Here is a 22004-nt window from a genome sequence, read left to right as displayed (position 1 = left end):
TATAGCTCTTGAATCCGCGTTCAAGAAAACGCGCATTTCTATTTGCCAAGAAATTTCACGTTTAAGTGGTTTTTAGATAATGGAATCATTCTAGCTCAATCGCGTCCCTGTCGTCGATTTTTTTTTTTTTTTTTTTTTTTTTTTTTTTGAAAAATTCTACTTTATGTTACATTATAAAATTCTCAACCTTTGGCATTTCCATCGCCTAAAATAGTAACTTTGTCCCTAGGAGGAACATTTCCGTCGCCAAAAATGATGACTTTGTCTCTAGTAGGAGAAATGAGACCAGGCTCGAACTGAGCTAACGTACGCAAGTATAAACCGGCACAGCAATCGCTAACAACGTAAGTGTATGGTATTCCTTCAGCCTCTATGGCTTTCCTGATCTGTAACTTCCTTGCAAAAAATGATTTTGCCGGCTCAACCGCACTTGTCCTCTCCACGTCTGTCCCAAACTCAGCCGGCAAGAATCTCTGGAAAACAACAATTACAAATCTAGTAGAAGACTAAAGCAATACTCCCTCCGTTTTAAAATACTTGTCATTCTAGGTCTAATTTTTTGTTTCAGTTTAGCTGTGGTTCTTGCTTTCTAGTGTCATTTTTAGTAGAAAATTATCTCATTTAACCCTTATTAAATAAATAATAAAATAAATTCTTTAGAATTCTAATAGTCAAACAAGGGTATAATAGAACATTGATCTATTTTTTTAATTTGTGTGCAAAGCTCTAGAATGAGCGGAGTGAGTATGTGCTATATGACTTTTCTCATAACTGTTTATTTTCATTAAATCATATATGCTAATCAGATTTCCATTTATATGTAAATTTGGAACAAATTAATACCTTCACGTTACCGGCTTCTTTAATGGCGGAAATGATCTTGGTTTGATCTAAGACTTGCTTGTGCCCGATGGTTGATATCACCACATCGACCTGTTTGATGGCCTTCACTAAGCTTTCATGATCATTCAAATCTCCCTGACCAAGTTAGATAACTAAGGTTATGGTTATGTATTTGTATGTAATACATGTTAGAGAATGATAGTTTCTGCATACGTTTCGTATTGTGACACCGAGATCTTTGAAACACTGGACGGGTTTTCTCTTAACGGGATCGGAGAGAGATGCTTCTCGGACAAGAGCAAACGTTGGGTTACCCGCTTTAGCGCTAGCTTCAACGATGAATTCTCCCATGTAACCAGTCCCTCCAATCACCAGAATCTTGCTTTTCTCCGTCGCCATGTTCAAACGTGGTAGTGACTAATGAGTGCGTCTTATTTGAATAATGATGCTGTGGAATTTGAGTGAAGGACTAGGCATTGTCAGAACAATTTATGGACACTATTTAGTGGGTCGACTACGACAATACCCTCACCCAGCACCATTTGTTTTTCGATTACGACTCACGACTTTACAAAAAAAAACGAATGTCTTTAAAATCCTAAATTAAACCTATGTCTGATAAAAAATAATATCTTTTTTTTGTCCCAACATCTTACGTTAGTCTTAATTAGTCCCATCCATTTCTTCCACATCCTACGACTCCCTTCCTCACAATCTCACCAGAAACACATAATGAGAAATAAAAACATAATGGGAAATAAACATAGCGGGACAAAAGAACATAGTGAGAAAAAAGCACTTCCGTAGTTTTGCGCGGTTTTAGACAAAAACAAAAAAATCCTAAAATTTAGGATGTTATAGAAAAAAATAATCTCACAAATTTTTTAGTGTTAGACGGAAAATGTAATCTGCCAACTTTTTTGATTTGTTTACCGAGAAACTTAATTCCACAATTTTATTATTATGGAGAAATTCGTATTTTTGTTGTTTTGAAGGCTAATGTTTTGCAAATTTAGCGGGATTATGATTTTCCAAAAACGTGAAATTATATATTCTGCCTTAACTGAAAAATTATGAACTTATTAAGTTTCTCCGCTGAAACCACCAAAAAATATGAAAAAAACTCCGATTTTTTTTTTTGAAAATTTAAAGCAGAGGGACAATGGATTTGAAGGGAACGAGTTGAATCCACGTGAGATGTTGAAGTAATTTTTTTTCTTCTAATATTTCGTATCTTACTAGCGTTAGGTTAAGAGTATTTTAGATTTTTAAAAAAGTTTTTTTTTTTTTTTTTTTAACAGCTTTCTTTCATTTATGATGAAGAAATGTGATTCCTCCATAAGTGATGAGAAACATAATGTGCAGTATTATGAAAAAGAGCTTTTGCTAGGCTACTTTATTATTGTTTCTTTTTGTCCATTGGAATGTTGCGTGTTGAAATTTTTGCTTCCAATATTAGACTTCTCGTATCCAGTTGTGTATCCTGAAGTTTTTGGTCACACCATAAAAAAAGTTTTAATAATATATATTGGACTTCTCATCAATAATATATATTATCTATGTTCCTAATTAATCTATTTACTAAAGTTTTAATACATATTAAAAAACATATTACAATTTAATGATAAATATATTATTTTGTGCTTTACAATTTTCTATAACTCAATAGAGTTTTAATGTTTTAATTAAAATTTACCATCTATCATTAAAAACTAATAAAATTGCATAAATCACTTAAAATTACATCTTTTTGGTACAAAAAAAATTAGATTAATAAACAAAAGTATTATTCAGAAAAAAATTAATGGATTTTTCTTTTTAAAAAAATTGGCCTATGTTTTGAGAAGTTTCCCCATAGTAATTGTGGTTGTTAAGATTGTCAAATGAGAATCTTCTTCTTACGAGCATTCACAAAAAAAAAAAAAAAAAAAAAAAAAAAAAAAAAAAAAAAAAAAAAAANACATTATGATAAATAAATTAAGATAGAACAAAGGGGAATCTATCAACATCGAAATGATTTAATCTGAAACTCTGATTTTTCTATCATATATTGGGTTTCGAAAGTATTTGTGGATTTCAAACAAGCTTGAAGTTGAAGATGTACCCCCTTTTTTTTTTCTGGTCAAAGAAGTTGAAGATATACCTTACGTTGTAATTGACACAAGAGTGCAATGTTAGCTTAATTTCACAAAACTTCACATTTGGCTTAATTCAATCTCACACACACGTTCTTAAATTATATAACTACAAGAATCATTCATAATTATTGTTACAACTAGGTTACTTGCATTGCGTAATCTTCTCAAGTGAATTGATTGAGATACTCATCGACAGTGGTGTACTTGACATCAGGGTAAAGCTCAGAGGCTTCCACACCGAACGAAGTCTCTATAGTGAAACGGGTCTGATCTCCCTTCACAAACATGGAGTGGTTTATCGACTTAAAAACATGGATGGGAACTGGACATTACGCAAAAATAAGATATTGAGGAATGGAAAAAACGGATGATAAAGAAATATAAACCTCTCCTTGTGAATCATGCTCGGATTAGAATTTCTAGCCTTGGATACTTTGAAGGATTCGTTCTTCTGATACGTGAGTCTTCTCAAGAGACTTGCCTATCTTTTTCTCCCACAAGGTTACCATTTCATTCATTGATAAAGTGTTCTTTGGAGGCTTAATGTAGAGTGTTTTGTTCAGAGTCCTTGGATCATCCACTGTCCTGATCGCGTAAGCAGCAGTATCTTCCTCTTTGTTGATCGCAACTGCAAAAACAACCCAACACATTCCGTTACATTAGAAAATTATATGAAGATCTTGTTTCTAAATTATACATTCCGTTACATTAGAAAATTCTCAACCTTTGGCATTTCCATCGCCTAAAATGGTGACTTTGTCTCTAGGAGGAACATTTTCGTCGCCAAAAATGATGACTTTGTCTCTAGTAGGAGAAATGAGACTAGACTCGAACTGAACTAACGTACGCAAGTATAAACCAGCACAGCAATTGCTAACAACGTAAGTGTATGGTATTCCTTCAGCCTCTATGGCTTTCCTGATCTGTACCTTCCCTGCAAAAAATGATTTTGCTGGCTCAACCGCCCTTGTCCTCTCCACGTCTGCCCCAAACTCAGCCGGCAAGAATCTCTGGAAAACAAACAATTATAAATCTAGTAATTATAATGTGCAATAGGATTTTTCTCATAAGTCAGAACTATACCATTTTCATTAGGTATCATATGCTAATCGGATTGCCATTTATATGTAATGAGGTTAGAATCAAATACCGACCTTGACGTTACCGGCTTCTTTAATGGCGGAAATGATCTTGGTTTGATCTAAGACTTGCTTGTGCCCGATGGTTGATATCACCACATCGACCTGTTTGATGGCCTTCACTAAGCTTTCATGATCATTCAAATCCCCCTGACCAAAATTTACATAATAAAGGTTTATGGTTATGAATTATTTAGAAAATGATACTTTCATGCATACGTACGTGTAGTATTGTGACACCGAGATCTTTGAACCGCTGGACGGTTTTGCCCTTGACGGGATCGGAGAGAGAGGCTTCTCGGACAAGAGTGAATGTTGGGTTACCGGTTTTAGCGCTAGTTTCAACGATGAATTCTCCCATGTAACCAGTCCCTCCGATCACCAGAATCTTGCTTTTATCCGTAGCCATGTTTCAAACGTGGTAATGACTAAATGAATGCGTAGGTACTACTTGAATAAAACGGTGCTGTGGAATTTGAGTGAAGGCGCGTTGACTCACAGAGCCATTATTTTATAGACTGTATTTGGTGGATTAATTTACGACAATACCCTCACTCAGCAATCCCACATGTTGAACGTGTTATTTTATGCTCCTAAAATACAAATTATATACGAATTCTGGAACCGACCATATCCACAATATAGACTAAAGGCGGCGTCCCTGGAGGCGAAGACATTGAAACATTTACGTAGATGCAGAAAAATATGTGAGTTGTTGAGATAATAAAATTGGGAAATTTCTTAATTTAAATTAGGGTAAAGCCTGTATATGTTCGAGTCTGGCCCGGTCCAGCTCGAAATCTTTCTGAACCTATATTTCAAAGTCCGAACCAGCCTCTAACAGAGCTATAGGATTTTTCGGACTTTTTTCGGGCTTATCGTATAGATCAATAATTCAAACTTATAAGTTTTAAAAATCAGTATTTAAAGATACATTGGAAAACAAATTGTTGTTGGGTTCAATCAAAATTTTAGTAACGTATCTATATTCACTACAACCAACTTAATTTTTTTTAAAAAGTTTAAAACTAAATAAAATTTTATACTTTAACCAAATAAAACAATATATAATTCATATAAAATATCATAGATAAACATTTTAAAAGTATTAAGCAAGGTTATTAAGTAAATATAAAAACAAGGATTAGAGTTTTAAATTTTATTTACAATAAATCTTTAATCAAATAAAAGTGTTAATAAAAAGTACAAATATATTTGTTAAAAGGTTTTTCGGGCTCGGGCTAAGCTCGAAAAACCTTGTAGCCCAAATGGGCTGAGCCTAAAAGACCCGATCTTTTCTGGACATATATATAAGCCCGAGTCCGGTATTTTTCAGGACCGGCCGGACTAGCCCGCGATTTTTGGCCCTAATTGACATGCCTAATTAAAATACATCAATTTATTTTTTTGGAAGAATAGTACATAGTTTTTTCTTTTGTCTGAATAATATATCATTTCATAAAACTATGGATTAATATCTTATTTCTAAAGCGTGTGTATGAAATCATATGTTATATATTAAAGTATTAAACGAGGTATTGTTGGGCATAATTTTAATCATAAAAATTATAATAGATAAATTCTATTATAATGGTGATATATTCTATAAATAATAGAGAATTATGCATTCTCTAGAACATTGAGTTAATACCGACCGTAACGGTAAACATTGAGTCATTACCGGCCGTAACGGTAAGCATCAAGCCAACGCGGGCCGTAACGACTAGCATCAAGCCAATATGGGCCGTAACGGAAAATATCGAGCCAATACGGGCCGTAATGGCAACCGTCAAGCCGATACGGGCCGACACAACAATTAACGAGCCAATACAGGCTGTAACGACAAACAACGTGTCAATACGGGCTGTAATTGGACTTTGTGACCGACTCTGATTTGCTACGAAGTTATCAAGAAAATATTTGACTCAATCTCGTGTAGAGAATATTCGAAACGATCTTATCTCATCTAGAGGCGGTTACTCAAACCCAAATCCCATGAAGATTAGGGTAAAGAGACTTCTCTATAAAAATAGAGCGATATCGACACAATAGGGGGCGAAAGGGAGAGCAAAACAAGAGACCCAAAACACAGCCACACGACTCAGTTCCAAAGCATTGCTAGGGTTCCTAAATTGACTCGTTGTGCCTTAAACTCTTGTATTTGAGCTCGATACTTTGATCAATAAAAACTACTATTCAACAACTATTTCTTGTTTCCGTAGACTCTAAACGAATCGATTATTTTTGCCCAAACAATTGGCGCTAGAAGGAGGGGATAGAGTAAACTATGTGAGATGACTAGAAACAGAAGTGATACGGCTAACATCGATGCGAATGTCGCTGCTTAGCTTGAAGCCCTGACTACTAAGCTGAACGAAGCAGTGCAGAAGCTGATATAGATCGAGGCAGATAACGCTAGGCTACGGGAGGAGAACGCCTCACTGGTGACAACAGGGAGAGTTTTTACCGAAGCAAGCACTAGATTTCACGGCGTGCAAGTGAATCAGATGCAAGACCTTAACTCAACGCCTATAACCAATAATCGAACACCCACAACGGAAGACAAATGGCTGGAAACTCCTCGTCAGGAAGAGAACGACGGAGGAAACCCTGATACAAGGCAGTCACATGAAAGCCTAGTTCGAGAAGAAATTTTGGCTCAACAAGGAGTTGTTAACACACCGCGCATGATAGGAATCGAGCATGGATAAATTCGCCCACTTGGAAGCAATGTTCAACAAACGATTTGGAGAGTTGGAAGCTATGATTGAACGACTACCAGGTGTAGCTCAGCCAATTCGGAAGAGCAAATTACACTCGTATGCTGACACACCATTCTCTGATGAAATCGTACTCACTGAGATGCCAAGAAAAGTTGTGCTACCAACAATGAAGATGTTTGATGGAACATCCGACCCGGATAACCACAAAGCGTAATACAAACAACGAATGTTCACGACGACCATCCAAACAGAATATCAAGAAGCTACCATGTGCAAAGGATTTGGCTCAAGCCTTACGGGGGCTGCGCTTCAGTGGTTTATCAACTTGCCAAACGGCTCAATAAATTCGTTTGCATCATTGACAGATCTTTTTGTAGAACAATTAGCAAGCAGCAGGAACCTCGAAAAGACAGCAGATGATCTGTATGAGGTGCGACATAAGAGAGATGAGTCATTACGTGCCTACGCGGGACGATTCAACATGGAGAAGGTGTGAATACCAAGTTGCAACATGTCTACTGCCATATCGACATTCAAAAGAGGTTGACTTCATAATGGTGACTTGTACAAAGAACTTACCAAGTATCAATGCAGAACCATTGAAGATGTGCTCTCGCGAACATGGGCACAAATAAAATGGGAAGAAAATACATCGTATCGACATCGACATTTGTCACATTTTGACTCTCGCGTAGTGAGAAATGAAAGATCAACACGAGATGATAAACCTTACCAAAGACATCGAAGCGAATACACTAGCATCATAAGTAATGGTGAGGAACATTGTCAAACTTTAAACAAAACTGAAAGTGAGGAGCGCAAATTGTCAAAATGACAAAGACATCAACGACGTCTCGATTTGGTTAGGCATGGTGGTATCAGGTTATTGAAAGGTTTTATAAGTTATTATTCATTTTCGTTTTTAGTTTTAGTTTTACTTCTTTTAACATTGATAGATTTTTTTAAATAAAATAACTAAGTTTTTAGTAACTCATTACCCATTATGAGAGTATACTTTGTTAACTTGGTGGCCATGTGCTGATGACAAAATCAGTAGAAAAATGCTTAACCTTAGAGAACTAATGCTAGATAATCGACAAACTTGACAAGTTTATGGATGCTTATCCATCGAGGAAGCAATTTTTCAATATGATAGTCACTGCTAACCAGTTGCGGAAGCAGGCGCGAGCAAATTATGTGACGAATCACTGGATGCAAAACCTTGACAACGAAACACTCGTTTACAAGAATCTTATGGTGAGACACTTGATGCACAAATCTTCAAGATGTTCTCTACTAAAACTTAGAACTCATGTCATGAACATGGGCAATAAATCTTGTTGCAAGACAATAAAATCATGTAATTCGATGTGAAGCTTGTCACGATACAAGATAAACATGACTTACAACACATGACATGGTCCTAAAGTTGTTCATATAGTAGTGAGGCCATTGATACACGAATACGTGAACAATAGGCTCTCTGCAGAAAATAGGGAATCACCTGAAATGCGAAACATTCGCTACAACTGCCTATTAGCGAGACGTCGCTATAGGAACGTAATAAATCTGGAATCCACCTGATGGTCGGGTCCAAGTTTAGCAAACTTGACAGCAAAACACTTGCTAACAATAAATGAGCTACGAAACGCTTTAATTGGGTCACGAACCCGGATTATGTCACGAGCATAAATGATTTGGCTATGACAAAATCGCCAATGGGAGAGAAATTATAATTCATCCCCTGAAATTGCTATGGCCAGTTGTCATTTAAAACCCAATGTAGACTCAATGTGTAACCAAGTCAAGAAATTGGTTAGGTACCACATTGTTATGTAATAGCCGATGTAGAGTCGATGTGTAGCCAATTCATGTAATTGGTTAAAGCCACATTGTCTATTTAAAACCAATACATGGTGAGTGTCCAGCTAATTCATGTAATTGGTTCAAGGCACATTGTCTATTTAAAACCAATACATAGTAAGTATGTAGCCAATTCGAGAAATTGGTCGTGGCCGCATTGTCATTTTTAGACAATGCAGAGTCAAGATATAGCCAATTCAGGAAATTGGTTATGGCCGCATTGTCAGTTTTAGCCAATGCAGAGTCAAGATATAGCCAATTCAAGAAATTGATCATGGCCACATTGTCGTTTTAGCCAATGCAGAGTCAAGATAAAGCCAATTCGAGAAATTGGTCATGGTCGCATTGTCATTTTTAGCCAATGCAGAGTCAAGATAAAGCCAATTCAAGAAATTGGTTAGGAACCACATTGTCATTTAAAAGACAATGTAGGGTCAATGTGTAGCCAATTCAAGAAATTGGTTACACACCATATTGTCTATTTAAAGCCAATGCATGGTTAGGAACCACATTGTCTATTGAAAACCAATGTATAGTCAATGTGTAGTCAATTCAAGAATTTGGTTAGGAACCATATTGTCTATTTATAGCCGATGCATCAATGTGTAGCCAATTCAAGAAATTGGTTATGGTTGCACTGTCGTTTCTAAACCAATGTGGAATCAATGTAAAGCCAATTCAAGAAACTGGCTAGGACCACATTGACGTTTTAGAGCCAATTCGGGATCAATGTGAGGCCAATTCAATGAAGTGGATATGGCCAAATATCGACTTAGACCAACATTGAGTCAATTGTGTATCTAATTCAAAGAATTGGAACCAATGCAAAGTCAAGTTGTGGCCAGTTCAGGTAACTTTGGTTACGTTAACTTTATCGTTTTAGAGCCGATGTGAAGGCAATTCACCAAATTGGCGGAGGCAAGACCGACAAATTGGAGCCAATAGAGAACCAATGTGTAACCAATTCCAGAATTTGGTTATGGCAGCATTTTGGTTTTAGAACCAATGCGGAATCAATGTGTAGCCAATTCAAGAAATTGGTTACGACAACTATATCGTTTTAGAGCCGATGGGAAGAAAATTAACTAAATTGGCTATGACAAAATTGTCATTGTTCAGTCAATGTAATTGGCTATGACAAAATTGTCATTGTTGAGTTAATGTGGAACCAATTCCTTAAATTGGCTATGACAAAATTGTCAATATAAAGCCAATGCACAGTCAATTTGATAAACCGTTGATGACAAACATTGTCACAGGTCTTGCCATGGGGTAAACATCGTCCCAAAACTACAAAACTACGAGATCACGATGTGGATCACGACATCGTTAATGGAAGGCAGCGAATTAAAATGATACCGTAAAGGTATGTCATGACTTATACAAATATTTAGCTTTATATTTATAGTTTATTAAAATGATACCATTTGTCTATACTAATCTCTAAATTCTTACAAAGAAAATAGAGAGTGGGGGGCAAACTGTTGGGCATAATTTTAATCATATAAATTATATAGATAAATTCTATTATAATGGTGATATATTCTATAAATAATAGAGAATTGTGCATTCTCTAGAACATTGAGTTAATACCGACCGTAACGGTAAACATTGAGTCAATATCGGCCGTAACGGTAACCATCAAGCCAACGCGGGCCGTAACGACCAGCATCAAGCCAATATGGGCCGTAACGGCAAACATCGAGCCAATACGAGCCGTAATGACAACCGTCAAGCCGATACGGGCCGACACAACAATTAACGAGCCAATATGGGCTGTAACGACAAACAACGAGTCAAAACGGACTATAATTGGACTTTGTGACCGACTCTGATTTGCTACGACGTTATCAATAAAATATTTGACTCAATCTCGTGTAGAGAATATTCGAAACGACCTTATCTCATCTAGTGGCGGTTACTCAAACCCAAATCCCATGAAGATTAGGGTAAAGAGACTTCTCTATAAAAAGGGAGCGATATCGACACAATAGGAGGCGAAAGGGAGAGCAAAACAAGAGACCCAAAATACAGCCACACGACTCAATTCCAAAGCATTGCTAGGGTTTCTAAATTGACTCGTTGTGCCTTAAATTCTTGTATTTGAGCTCGATACTTTGATCAATAGAAACGACTATTCAACAACTATTTATTGTTTTCGTAGACTCTAAACGAATCGATTATTTTTGCCCAAACAAGTACCATTTCAGAACAAAGCTTGGCGATTTTACTGAGATTGTCAAATCAGAGTGATATTTTTACGAGCACTCACAAAAGAAGAAAAAAAAAACACTATGAAATAAAAATATATTGAACAAATACGAAATATCATTTTTGAAAGAGAAATATCCCTAAATGGTCCAATTAAAAATCTATCAACATCGAAATAATTTTTATCAAGAATCCAATTAATATTACAACATAATTTTCTCATTTGATATCTTCTCCCATAGTCACACGAAAAAGATGTGAAACTTATTTATAGAGGTATTTAGTTTCCTCTTCTCCTACAATGTATGTTTCTACGTACTTACTACAAACAAAATGTTGTTTCCTAGCTACTCGCTAGAAACATAAACTGTCTGCACGCTAGAAACATAAACTGTCTGCAGTATAAAAACAAACCTAAGAGACAACGACTAAGGCCTTGTCCAACGGTGGAAAAGGGAATGATTTAAAAAAAATAAAAATAAAAATATTTTAATTATACAATAATATTTTATTTTTTTATTAAAATTAAACCAATAAACGGACAGATAATATAGAAACCGTTTCTCAAGGAATTTCAGAAAGCTTCTACATTCTCTCTTCTGCTGTTTTAATATATTTGATTTTTTTTATTTATTAGAAATTGATTGAGCAATTCCCACTAAACTAGAGCCCATGTTAATCGAATCGGTTACCAACCAATAATAAAAACTTAAAAACTAAAACTAATTAACTCACAATTGTCTACCTTATCTAGTCAATCAATATAATAAAAGTAGAAGATATTTTTTTCCAGTGCATCAGCCTCAACTTTGAAAGTGGTGTTGACACCTCAGTAAAAATCTATAACCTATCAAATTATAACATTAATACACGTCAGCTGATTTATCTTATGTGGACAAAGAAAAAAAGAAAATGATAGCGTTTAATTACCCGATGCTTGATTTCTTCGTCGCCTTTTAGATGCGATTGAGAGAGGCAGCCTAATCTCTTCCCATTCAGTTTTGGGTAATCCATTTCTCTCCAATGAAATCTAAACGTACTTGGTTATGGTGTTGGATTCGACAGCTCTAGGGTTCTCTTCTTTCTCCCTTTCTTATTATCCCAAGGCAGTTATGGAATGGATTTGTCTAAGGATGGTGAAAAATTCTTCAGCTCTGTTAAATCTGTTATGTCGCTTGGTCTCTTACCTTCTGCTTCTTTTTCTGATCATCTTGAGGTAATCTCCAGTTCATAACATTAATGGAGTTTGTTTTTGAGAGAATTGAAATCCATATTTTTGTAGATTCTTGCAAGTGTTGCAGTTGCTGCTGCGATTGCTCGTCCTTTAGCTGGACTTCCTTCTGATCAGGGATTGAGTATATCTTATACTGCTACTGAGCTTAGCTTAATTAATAGGAATATACCTCTTCCTCAGCAAGTTATAAAGCTTGAGTAAGGGTTTTATTAATAGGTTTGTTTCTGTGTGTGATGTGTCTGCTTTATTTTGATGTTTGTGATATATGGAGCTTTTGTTTCATCACTAAAGCCTAGAGCTGGCATTCTGGTTTTGTTTTTCTCATGTAGGATTTTGATCCGGTAAAGCATATTTTGGAGAATGTGCTGGATGATTAAAGTGAGCTAGCTTATTTTGAGAAGGAGGTATTAACTCCTCTCCGGGAATTGAATATTGGTATATCCTGAATGATTAAGAATGCTGTTTTTAGCATAAAACATATCGGTTTTGAGCATTAAACAAGATGATTAAGCATATACCATATCGGTTTTTGAGCATTTTGTATTGGTTTCCCGTAGGTCAAGGCGGTTGAAGCCAGTTATTGTTGATCCAGGGCTCTATCGTATGGAGAAAACCAATATGTTTTTTGCTTCACAGAAACGGGAGTTGCCTAAGGCTTTTAAGTTATTCTCATGTATCTTAATCTTTCCCAAGCTCTGTTACATGTCATATGTTCTCTAACTTATGTTTTCTGCTCTTCTCTGTGGAGCTATCATCTTGTTTTTGTTAGCATATTGTGTGTGTTATGCAAGCATGATGTTCTGGATACTTTTTTCCCTATTCATGCTGTTCTGTAGGTAGTAATTCGTTTTCATAATTCTGTAGGTAAAATACGTGATAAAAGATGCTAAAAATAGTTGATATGTGTAGGTGAAACCTCTCTATTACTATAAACTTGCGTGGAAGAATATAGGCTACAGAACGTGTTGCTTATCAGTAGTGTTGTTAGTTATCACTAACATAGGTGAAAAGAATGGTCTGAGGATTATACTAAATGCAATCGTTTCTTTTCGGCAGGTCCATCTTTCTCCATCTTAAGCCGTAATTTTATAGAGCACTGTCTTCGGCACTGACAACTTCCCTCGGGCTCTACTCATGTACTTGTCCAACACACCTTGTCTCAACTTCCCTTGGACTAGAATATTCAATTTATCTTGTCTCATAGTGATACTTTATGTTAGAAAATCTCAATTGTGTGCTCCAGATTCAACCTTTTGTATAGAGTTACGTTTTATTATATATATTATATAATTCGGTAGAGGAATATAAAGAGTTAATTTGATTATAATTGGGTAGAGGAATGTAAGGGTGGTACTCCTTTGTGTGCTTGAGAAAATTTTCAAATTGAACTCTAAGATAAGTTTTAATTGTTTGATAAGGTAAATGCAATCTAACCAATGCAATCTGATTTTTATTTTATTTCAAAATAAACACCATATAAAATTAACCATAAAAAAAAAAATAATCATGCGGCATAGCGCAGGTACTATCCTAATTTTTTTAAATTGATGATTACAATACGATTAGCTCAACACGAGTATTTGCCCAAATCAAAAATAATAATTCAATGAGGTGATAAGTTCCCATCATTTTTCAAGCACAATATTTTATTTTTGTTTTTTTAAGAAAATAAATTGAGGTTTGAATGTGGCTAAAATATTAGTTTTTGAGAGGTCAAACTAATTTTCAAAGAAAAACTATTAACACTATTATTGGAGTTTTTTTTCCCCGTAGATTGGAGTTTCTTCTAAAAGCATGGCCATTGCACATCCTCAATTGAGTGTCTCTATTTTTTAATAATATTAAAAATAATACAAATCTCTTCACATCCTTGTTTTTAAATTTTGTCCTCCCATTAGTCATCCTTGGATGTCTAATTTTTTTAATTAAAAAAGTGTTTAAATTTTATTTTATAATGTTATAAATGTTGGTTATATAATGTATGCAATATTAGGAAAATAAAACTAGTAGTAGAATGCATTTATTAAAAAACAAATATATTACATTAAAAAAACTGTAAAACATATATTATAATGCTAAAAAAACCACAAACTTAAAATGAATACAAAAATAAAATAAAATAGAATGATAGAAACATATGAAAGCATTATGAATAACATAATTAGCATCGGTCTAATATTGAGTTGTGCCAAATTTTTGCCAGATATGTTCAACCAAATCAGCTTTAAGTCGTCTATGTTGCGTTGTATCACGAAGTTGATTCCAAGCGCCCATCACATTGCCGAGATTGTTAATCCTATCTGTAGAATATGTTAAATCGACATGTGAAGTCCCGCTTCCTTCTCCTTGATGGAATTCTGCTACATTGTACAAAATGTATCCATCTCGTTCATCTTCTACTATCATATTGTGCAATATGATAAATGCTCGCATTATCTTTCCTATTTTTACCTTATCCAGAAAAAAGTGCAGAATTTTTAACAATTGCAAAACGAGCTTGCAAGACTCCAAAAGCACGTTCGAGATCTTTTCGGACAGCTTCTTGACAGTGAGCAAATAATGATGCTTTCGGGTCTTGTGGAAGTGAAATTGATTGGATGAATGTTGCCCATTTCGGATATATACCATTAGTGAGGTAGTAAGCCATATTGTAATGTCGTCCATTGACAAAGTAATATACTCTCAGAGCTCGACCTTCTAAGATGTCATCAAAAACTGGTGAACGGTCAAGAATATTGATATCATTTAAAGTACCTGGAGGGCCAAAAAATGCATGTCAAATCCAGAGATCTTGCGACGCCACAGCCTCTAAAACGATTGTAAGTTTTCCAGATCCACGAGAATACTGTCCTTTCCAAGCTGTTGGACAAGTCTTCCATTCCCAATGCATACAATCAATGCTTCCGATCATCCGGGGAAATCCGCGGGCCTCTCCTTGATTGAGTAATCGTTGGAGATCCTCTGATGTAGGTCTTCTTAGGTACGTATCTTGAAATAAATATATAATTCCCTCCACAAAATTTTCCAAGCATAGCATTGTTGTGTTATCTGCGAGGCAGAGGTATTCATCAACCGCATCAGCTGCACATCCATATGCCAAAATACGAATGGCTGATGTACACTTTTGTAATCCAGACAGACCCAACCTTCCCGTAGCTAGAGGTGTCAAATGGTCCGTCCATGGACCATTTGGGCGAGACCGGTTGGACATTTTGTTGTATGGGCGAAGTTGGACAGGCCCAAATGGACAATGGTCCTAAAAATGTCCATGCACATTAAGACCATGTCCAATTGGTCATGACCATGGACAACCCATTTTTATTTATGTTATTTTTCATTTATAAAATCTGAGCTTTATTTTTGTTATTTTATTTTATAAAATCTGAATTTTATTTTATAAAATCTGAATTTTATTTTATAAAATCTGAATTTTATTTTTGTTGTTATTCATTTATAAAATCTATGTTTTATTTCTTGTATAAAATCTGAATTTTATTTTGTTGTTTCTTTTATAAAATCTGATCTTTTTGTTGTTTTTCTTATAAAATCATACATTAAAATTAAAATTCAAAATCAACGGAAAATCCCTTGACTCCTTGCTCTTTCAGCTCTTGTACCAGACGAGATGCTCTTCAGCTCTTGTACTTGTTTGAATCAATCTGAAACATAAGGAATATCATAAGAAACTCTTCACTTAAGATTCACATCATCACATAAGATTCAAATAACACTCGTTATTATAAGAGACTCGTTACATGTTGTTTAAATAAGTAAACATACATATGTGTTTAAGTAACATAAAACACAACACCAACCTAAATTTGTTCAACATAATCGAGAACACAACTTCTCTATTGAGAGTCTCTACTCACGAGCAAAGACTTAAACTACACTAACATTTCTCCAATTTGTTCAACAGTAGATTTTATAACTCTAGTCTAGTCTATCTATATAGCTAAAGCCACATCAAGTAACCAGATTAGACGAAATGATTAACCTAACCTCTGATTCAATAATGCAAATGGGCAAATAAAAATAAAGCCTTCAAAATTAGCTGTAGCTTTTCAAACAAATGCAGACACACACGACACCAGAAAACAACATTCCAAAGTTCTAAACACAAATATATTCTTAGAGGGGGGTATTCAACTTATTTTTTTAAGGATTTTGGAAGATTTTAGAATTTTGTAAGATTTAGGAGATGTTTAGGAGATTTGTTTGTGTTTTAGATTTATTTTTGTTTTTGTTTTAGAGAATGAAATGTGATTCTATCAGATTCTATGAGATTTTATTAGGAAACTTTGTTTGATTTTAAAATATATTGCTATAGATTTTTATTAATCGCTTATTTCTGAAGAACTGTCTATCTAGACCATAACAAAAGCAAACGTATTTTGCACAGACTGCAAATTGCAGTACATGAGAGATTTTTCAAATTAGAGGGGGAAAAGAGAGAGAGTTTACTGATTATGATGATGGTTTCTATGGCTGAAAAGAGAGAGAATAGAGAGGGTGATGGTTTTTTTCTTTACAACAGCTAAGAACAGAGAAAACAACTCACAAAAACAGAGAGATATGAAAGTTTTGAGACGAATTCAGAGATGCCAAAGCCACGAGGTGCATAGCCAGCGATGTTAAAGGCAAGAGTGAAAGGAGAAAAGAGAATCTTGATTGGACTGAGCATCAGCGAACTGTGCTAAACAACCTGTACTAAACGACCTTGTCCTCTCGACATTGGAAACGAAGAAGAAGAACCGTGCGGATATGATCATGATGGAACTGAACCGTGCGGATATGATCAAGATGGCCAAGAAGAGTGAAAAGACACCTCTGTGTTTTGTAGTTCCAAACTTTAATCTTGTAATCATCCCCTACAAGATTAAGATATTAGACAAGCATTAAGATCACTGTAATCAGTAATGTAATGAAGAAGAATGCAAAGCCTCTTCCTTTTACAATATCAACCAAACCAAAATTGCAAAGCTTCTTCCTTTTACAATATTAAGATACTAGACAAGCATTAAGATTCCCAATGATGAGACTTTTTTTTAACGTCAATAACAAGGAAGAAACTTTATGTTAAATTCTAGATGAACAGAAGAAAGCATATATATGTATACCTCCGGAGACGAATAAAGGCTGACAAGTGTGAAAATGAACACCACGAACAGGTGCTTCGTGCTCGTTAAAACTATCGATCAAAACACCTATCGATCAAAAAAACTTGTGATCAGCAGCGTTACCGGAGAATTTCTCATTTGTTTCTAATTGATTTGCTGCCAACTGAAATATTCCTCAGCTTTGAATGAACTCAGTGATACGGTTGATGTTCGCATAACTCTGGCTTCACTCCTCCTAGAAGATGGCAAACGAAATGAAGCTGTATTAGTGCTTTCTCCTCCGGAAAAACCAGGTCAGTAGAGAAAATTGTAGTCTCTTTTCTGGGGATTTTCTGCCTGCATTGTCTAAGCGAGTGCATATTTTACCTAAGATTTGGTCCTCATGGTACATTACTTCATTAAACAACACTTTGACAGTTTTTATGTGAATTTTCTCTGACCTCTTTGTTTGAAACATTATTGCCGTTTCTGACCTCTTTGTTTGAAACATAAAAATGCTTTTCCCTTTTTATATTGACTGGGCTTATCCTTTGACTTTTGTACTCAGGAAGAAGCTATCAAAGATGAAGAGTATCACCATCTTTTCGTGGATGTAATTAACTGTTATCTTTTACCATTATCTAGTATATTGAATATCGTTGCTTTTACATACTTTTTTTCTTGCTTATGACCGTATAGCTTCCTTGATACCATATTGCTTTATGTTTTTCATGACTCCTAAAGTTATCTGTTTTGTAGTTGTGCAAAGCGTTGGCATCCCTGCAAAGATATTGGGAAGCTTTGGAGATAGTTAATCTTGCTCGGAGATTGGATGCTAAAATGCTGCCTGTTGAGATAAAAAAGGAACTTCAGTCACTTGGAGCTAGTACCTAACACAACCTTGATAAATCATGTCTTGTAGATCTTACAGCTGAGTTTATTACCTGTGTTTAACTCCCTTTCTTCTTATAATATTTACAGAAATATCATGTGATACAATGGATCCAAAGCAGTGGTTTGACTGTGTAAGACATGTCATCCAACAACATCTGTATCGTTTGAATGCCTGGAACTGCTATTACAGAGTCATTTCAAGGTAGAGAGCGGCATTTCACTTGGAGAGTATTGTAAGCATGTTTTGTTTACGACTTTACCAAATTAATATCATATTATGGTTATTATGTGCAGATTAGGGAAAAGAGCATCAACTGAAGCTAAGTTCATGCATCATCTAAGGAGTAAGTATAGAGATTGCGTACCACCCATTCTAATTGCTGGTCATCACTTCACCGTGACAAGCCGACATCAAGATGCTGCAAGAGAATACCTTGAAGCATATAAACTAATGCCTGATAGTCCTTTAATTAACCTCTGTGTGGGTACGTATGTATTCATATTGTTATCTTTCACTTTCCCAAATTTCCGAATTAGTTAAATTGAAGGTTCACCTTCGTTGATACCTTTCAGGAGAGAAGCAAGAGTTTTTGAATCCTCGTAGTTGTATGGCAATCGGGACAAATATGAAGAAGTTTATAAAAAGAAGTGACCTATTCTGGCTCTATGGTTTTGGGTTAGACGAAATCCTTCAAAATTCTATGTTAAAGGGTATGATTTTGAGAAGATTATTTTTCAACTAAAAAGAAGAAAAATGTCTCCTAGAATCATTCAAAGTAGCAATCTAAAAAAAGTTGTGATATTTTGAATAACAAGAGATTTAAAGTTGGTTTTATAAACTCTTGATTGAATAACAAGAGATTCTGAATTATTTTAAATGATTTTATATAAATCTTAGTTGAATAACATAGGATTTCATAAGATTTTTAAAATTCCTTAATTGGATAACAAAGGATTTTAACAATACTTTAAAATCCTTAAAAAAACAAGTTGAATACCCCCTCTTACTGAATCATAACAAAGCATTAGCCTTTAGAGAGAGAAAAAGACAGAAAACCCCTTACCAACGCTCTGCAGCAGCTCTGCTCTTACCTCCGCTTCCTTCTCCAATCACAAACTGTTATGAATTCTAAGATAAATCAATTCCTAGTATTGACTAATGACTACTAATGACTAATCACATAATAAATCGACACACATATACTCTTACTGAATCATAACAAATGCTAACATAACTCAACGAAAGAGATGAAGGAGAAAGAGATGAAGGCGAAATCACAAAAAAAATAAGAAAGCCCACTAAATCGTTACCTGCTTTTGATTCGGATCAAGGAATTCAGATGAAGAATTGAAGATAGTGACTCAAACTTTCAAAGGAGGAGTGATACGGAGAAGAGAAGAAGAAATTAACATTTTCCCCAAATTGGAAAACCTAGATTTTAAAAAAAATTGGTCCGCCCAATGTCCAAATGGTTATGTTCAAATGGTCCACAAGCCCAATGGTCTTTTGTCCATTTAAGACCATCTTAATTTTGGGCGTGACCATGACCGCCCATAACGAAGTGGACATGGGCTCGCCCACGGACGGACCGCCCATTTGACAGCTATACTCGTAGCATCTCTTCTTTGTTGGAAATATGGTACTTCATTGGATAGTGCATCAACAATATGCATGAACAATGACTTTTTCATTCGAAAACGACGACGGAAACTAGCTTGAGAGTAAGTAGCATTTTTGCTGAAATAATCATTCCATAAACGAATATGCCCTTCCTCGCGTCCTCTATCAATAAAAGCTCTTGGCCACCTTGAAGTAGTTGGTTGTTGATCATTGCCATAATCATCTAGGCAATCTTGAAATAGATTATCAAAGTGTTCATCAAAAAATTCATCAAACTCATCATCTAAATCTGGTGATGACATGTCTTAAAAAAAATTAATTGATGAAAAAAATAATGTAGCTGTTTGATGATAAAAAAGATTGTAGCTGTATGAGAAAGAATTTGGAAGAGAGATTGTTTGCAACTTAATTGGGAGCAGAATAGTTTTTAATGATAATAAGAAATGAGAAATTTTTTAAGAGAGAGTTGGGATGAGAAAATATTTGAAACTTGAGAATAAAGCAGGTTTTTACATTCAAGAGTAGCCGATTGGGGAAAGAAAAACACAAACGAGAAAAAGAGCACTCACAATTGGGCAAATATCTTCCCTTTGCGTCGTTTGCTATATATACAAGTTTATTGAACAACAAGTGGGGAAAGAAAAACACAAACGTGTTCACGGGACATGTACGACAGACACAAACACAAACGAGTTCTCACGGGATGACATGTACGACAGACCAGAGACTTTTAGTCTCTTGTGCCGACGTGAGATCAGAAGGTTCACGGGTAGAGCAAAACCACATACCAGAGACTTTCATTCTCTTGTGCCGACATGAGATCACAAGGTTCACGGGTATGATTGGAATGTAAACCTGCCAAGGATAAGCAAACAACACATGAGTCATGAGATAAGAACCTATCAACAAACAAAACTCAAGAAAAGAAAACAAGAGCAGAACCACTTAGCTGTAGTTATAAGAACAGAACCATTTGTCTTCGGGTTACCTGCGAAACATAAAAAGAGAGTCCTCAATAAGCAGAGCCACACAATACAAATAAACAGAACCTATCATGTCCTGTTTTTGACTTCATGGTCTGGCTGTGGTTTTCGACAGAATACAATTCACTACAAATGTGCTTGTCCATTGACACAAACTCAACAACTTTTAAAGCATGATATATCATTGATTAAGTCGATTCATCAACTAAACACAAACATTCACTAAACAGACTTTAAACATTGATTAAAACGATACATACAAAAAACACAAACTTTAACTAAACACAAAACACAAACCTTAGCTAAACACAACCACTAATTAAAAACTTGAACTAAACATGAAACAGTGGATTTGAGAAATTAATAACCAACTATCCTAACATCTCATCAATTAGCTTCTTTCTGAGGTTGATTTCAGGCTCGGACAGATCAGTTCTGCCGACTAGACTCTCTAGAAGTTGTTGCTTGGAAATTCTTTCTCTCGCAGCTATTTCTTTTTCCCTAATCTTTCACGCCTTCTCTAACTTTTGTAGAGAATTAACCTCCGTTTCTGTACCACGACCAGATTTCGTTGCTTTCCTTTTGGATGTCTTAACACCTTAGGGCGTTGATTAGCTTCTTCCTTAAGACGAGTGATAATATGATTTTCACCCAGGGTATCAATTCCATATGCAGTTGTAGTACAAAGGGTTATCAATCCAAATGGTTGTTATGCTAGCAAATGAGATATGATCAGAACTATGCAAGTCAAGCCAAGCAATAAATGGGTTTAATCTAACGATCCTAAAATAAATAAAAGAAAGTAAATAAACAAGAACCACACGACCTAAGTACTCGATGCAAGCATTCGAATACATGATCGGGTGAAGTGATCGGGTAAAGAAGAAAAGTAAGAACAACTCGAAGGTCTACACGAAGCTGCCCAGTCCTGCTCGAGGCGGTGCTCAAGGATGTGGTCGGGTTACTCCTCGGATAGGTCTTCGGGTTGTTCTTCCTGCCCTTGGATCCTCTTCGATCGGGTTGGTGTTCGAACTGTTCTTCCTGCTCCATGGCTCCTTCCGGTACATGCTCGGGTTTGACCCTGTTTCTCCCCATTTTAGGCTCTAAAGTACCTGTTTTCATCCAAAATGTGCAAATGCAAGAATGCAACACCCTAATTGGCCTAAATGTGGATTCCTACAGTAAATGACCTAAAAATGCTAAGGTTAGGGTAAATACAATGCAGAATATGGACAAAAAAGGATGCCTAAAACATG

At 35.5% G+C, this 22004-nt stretch overlaps 2 protein-coding genes and 2 long non-coding RNA genes across 5 annotated transcripts in view; 2 read left to right on the top strand and 2 right to left on the bottom strand.

Annotated features, from left to right (window-relative positions):
* LOC104702269 (isoflavone reductase homolog P3-like) overlaps positions 1-1316 on the bottom strand; it is a 2250-nt gene extending 934 nt beyond the window's left edge. Inside the window, exons 1-3 of the mRNA XM_010418100.2 lie at positions 1057-1316; positions 844-978; positions 188-473 (exon numbers count right to left, since the gene is read on the bottom strand). Coding sequence (XP_010416402.1) covers positions 188-473; positions 844-978; positions 1057-1242 — 607 coding nt within the window. The 5' untranslated portion in view covers positions 1243-1316. The remainder of the gene's footprint in view (positions 1-187; positions 474-843; positions 979-1056) is intronic.
* Positions 3146-4576, bottom strand: LOC104702270 (isoflavone reductase homolog P3-like). Its single transcript, XM_010418103.1, has 5 exons — positions 4344-4576; positions 4136-4270; positions 3706-3991; positions 3406-3609; positions 3146-3303 (listed from the first exon to the last, which is right to left on the bottom strand). Exons 1-5 carry the CDS (start codon positions 4527-4529, stop codon positions 3146-3148), a joined length of 969 nt encoding a protein of 322 aa, XP_010416405.1. The 5' UTR covers positions 4530-4576.
* LOC104702268 lies at positions 12451-13412 on the top strand. Of its 2 annotated transcripts, none has more exons than XR_753964.1 (3): positions 12451-12555; positions 12709-12824; positions 13208-13412. It is a non-coding gene; the product is annotated as an uncharacterized LOC104702268 (long non-coding RNA). The 2 variants fall into 2 exon arrangements; XR_753963.1 differs by having other exon boundaries at positions 12451-12586.
* On the top strand, positions 17343-18628 carry LOC104702267. Its single transcript, XR_753962.2, has 5 exons — positions 17343-17564; positions 17819-17863; positions 18010-18136; positions 18232-18346; positions 18439-18628. It is a non-coding gene; the product is annotated as an uncharacterized LOC104702267 (long non-coding RNA).

Source organism: Camelina sativa, chromosome 7, assembly GCF_000633955.1.
Source record: "Camelina sativa cultivar DH55 chromosome 7, Cs, whole genome shotgun sequence".
Lineage (NCBI taxonomy): Eukaryota > Viridiplantae > Streptophyta > Magnoliopsida > Brassicales > Brassicaceae > Camelina > Camelina sativa.
Note: the sequence above shows the minus strand (reverse complement) of the source record. Positions and strands in the feature narration are given on the sequence as shown.

Coding starts and splice junctions, on each gene's coding strand:
- LOC104702270 (XM_010418103.1), bottom strand. CDS start 4,529: ATGGCTACGGATAAAAGCAAGATTCTGGTGATCGGAGGGACTGGTTAC. Junction 4,271..4,343: donor TCGGTGTCACAATACTACAC/GTACGTATGCAT, acceptor AATTTTGGTCAG/GGGGATTTGAATGATCATGA. Junction 3,304..3,405: donor AATCCTTCAAAGTATCCAAG/GCTAGAAATTCT, acceptor CGTAATGTCCAG/TTCCCATCCATGTTTTTAAG.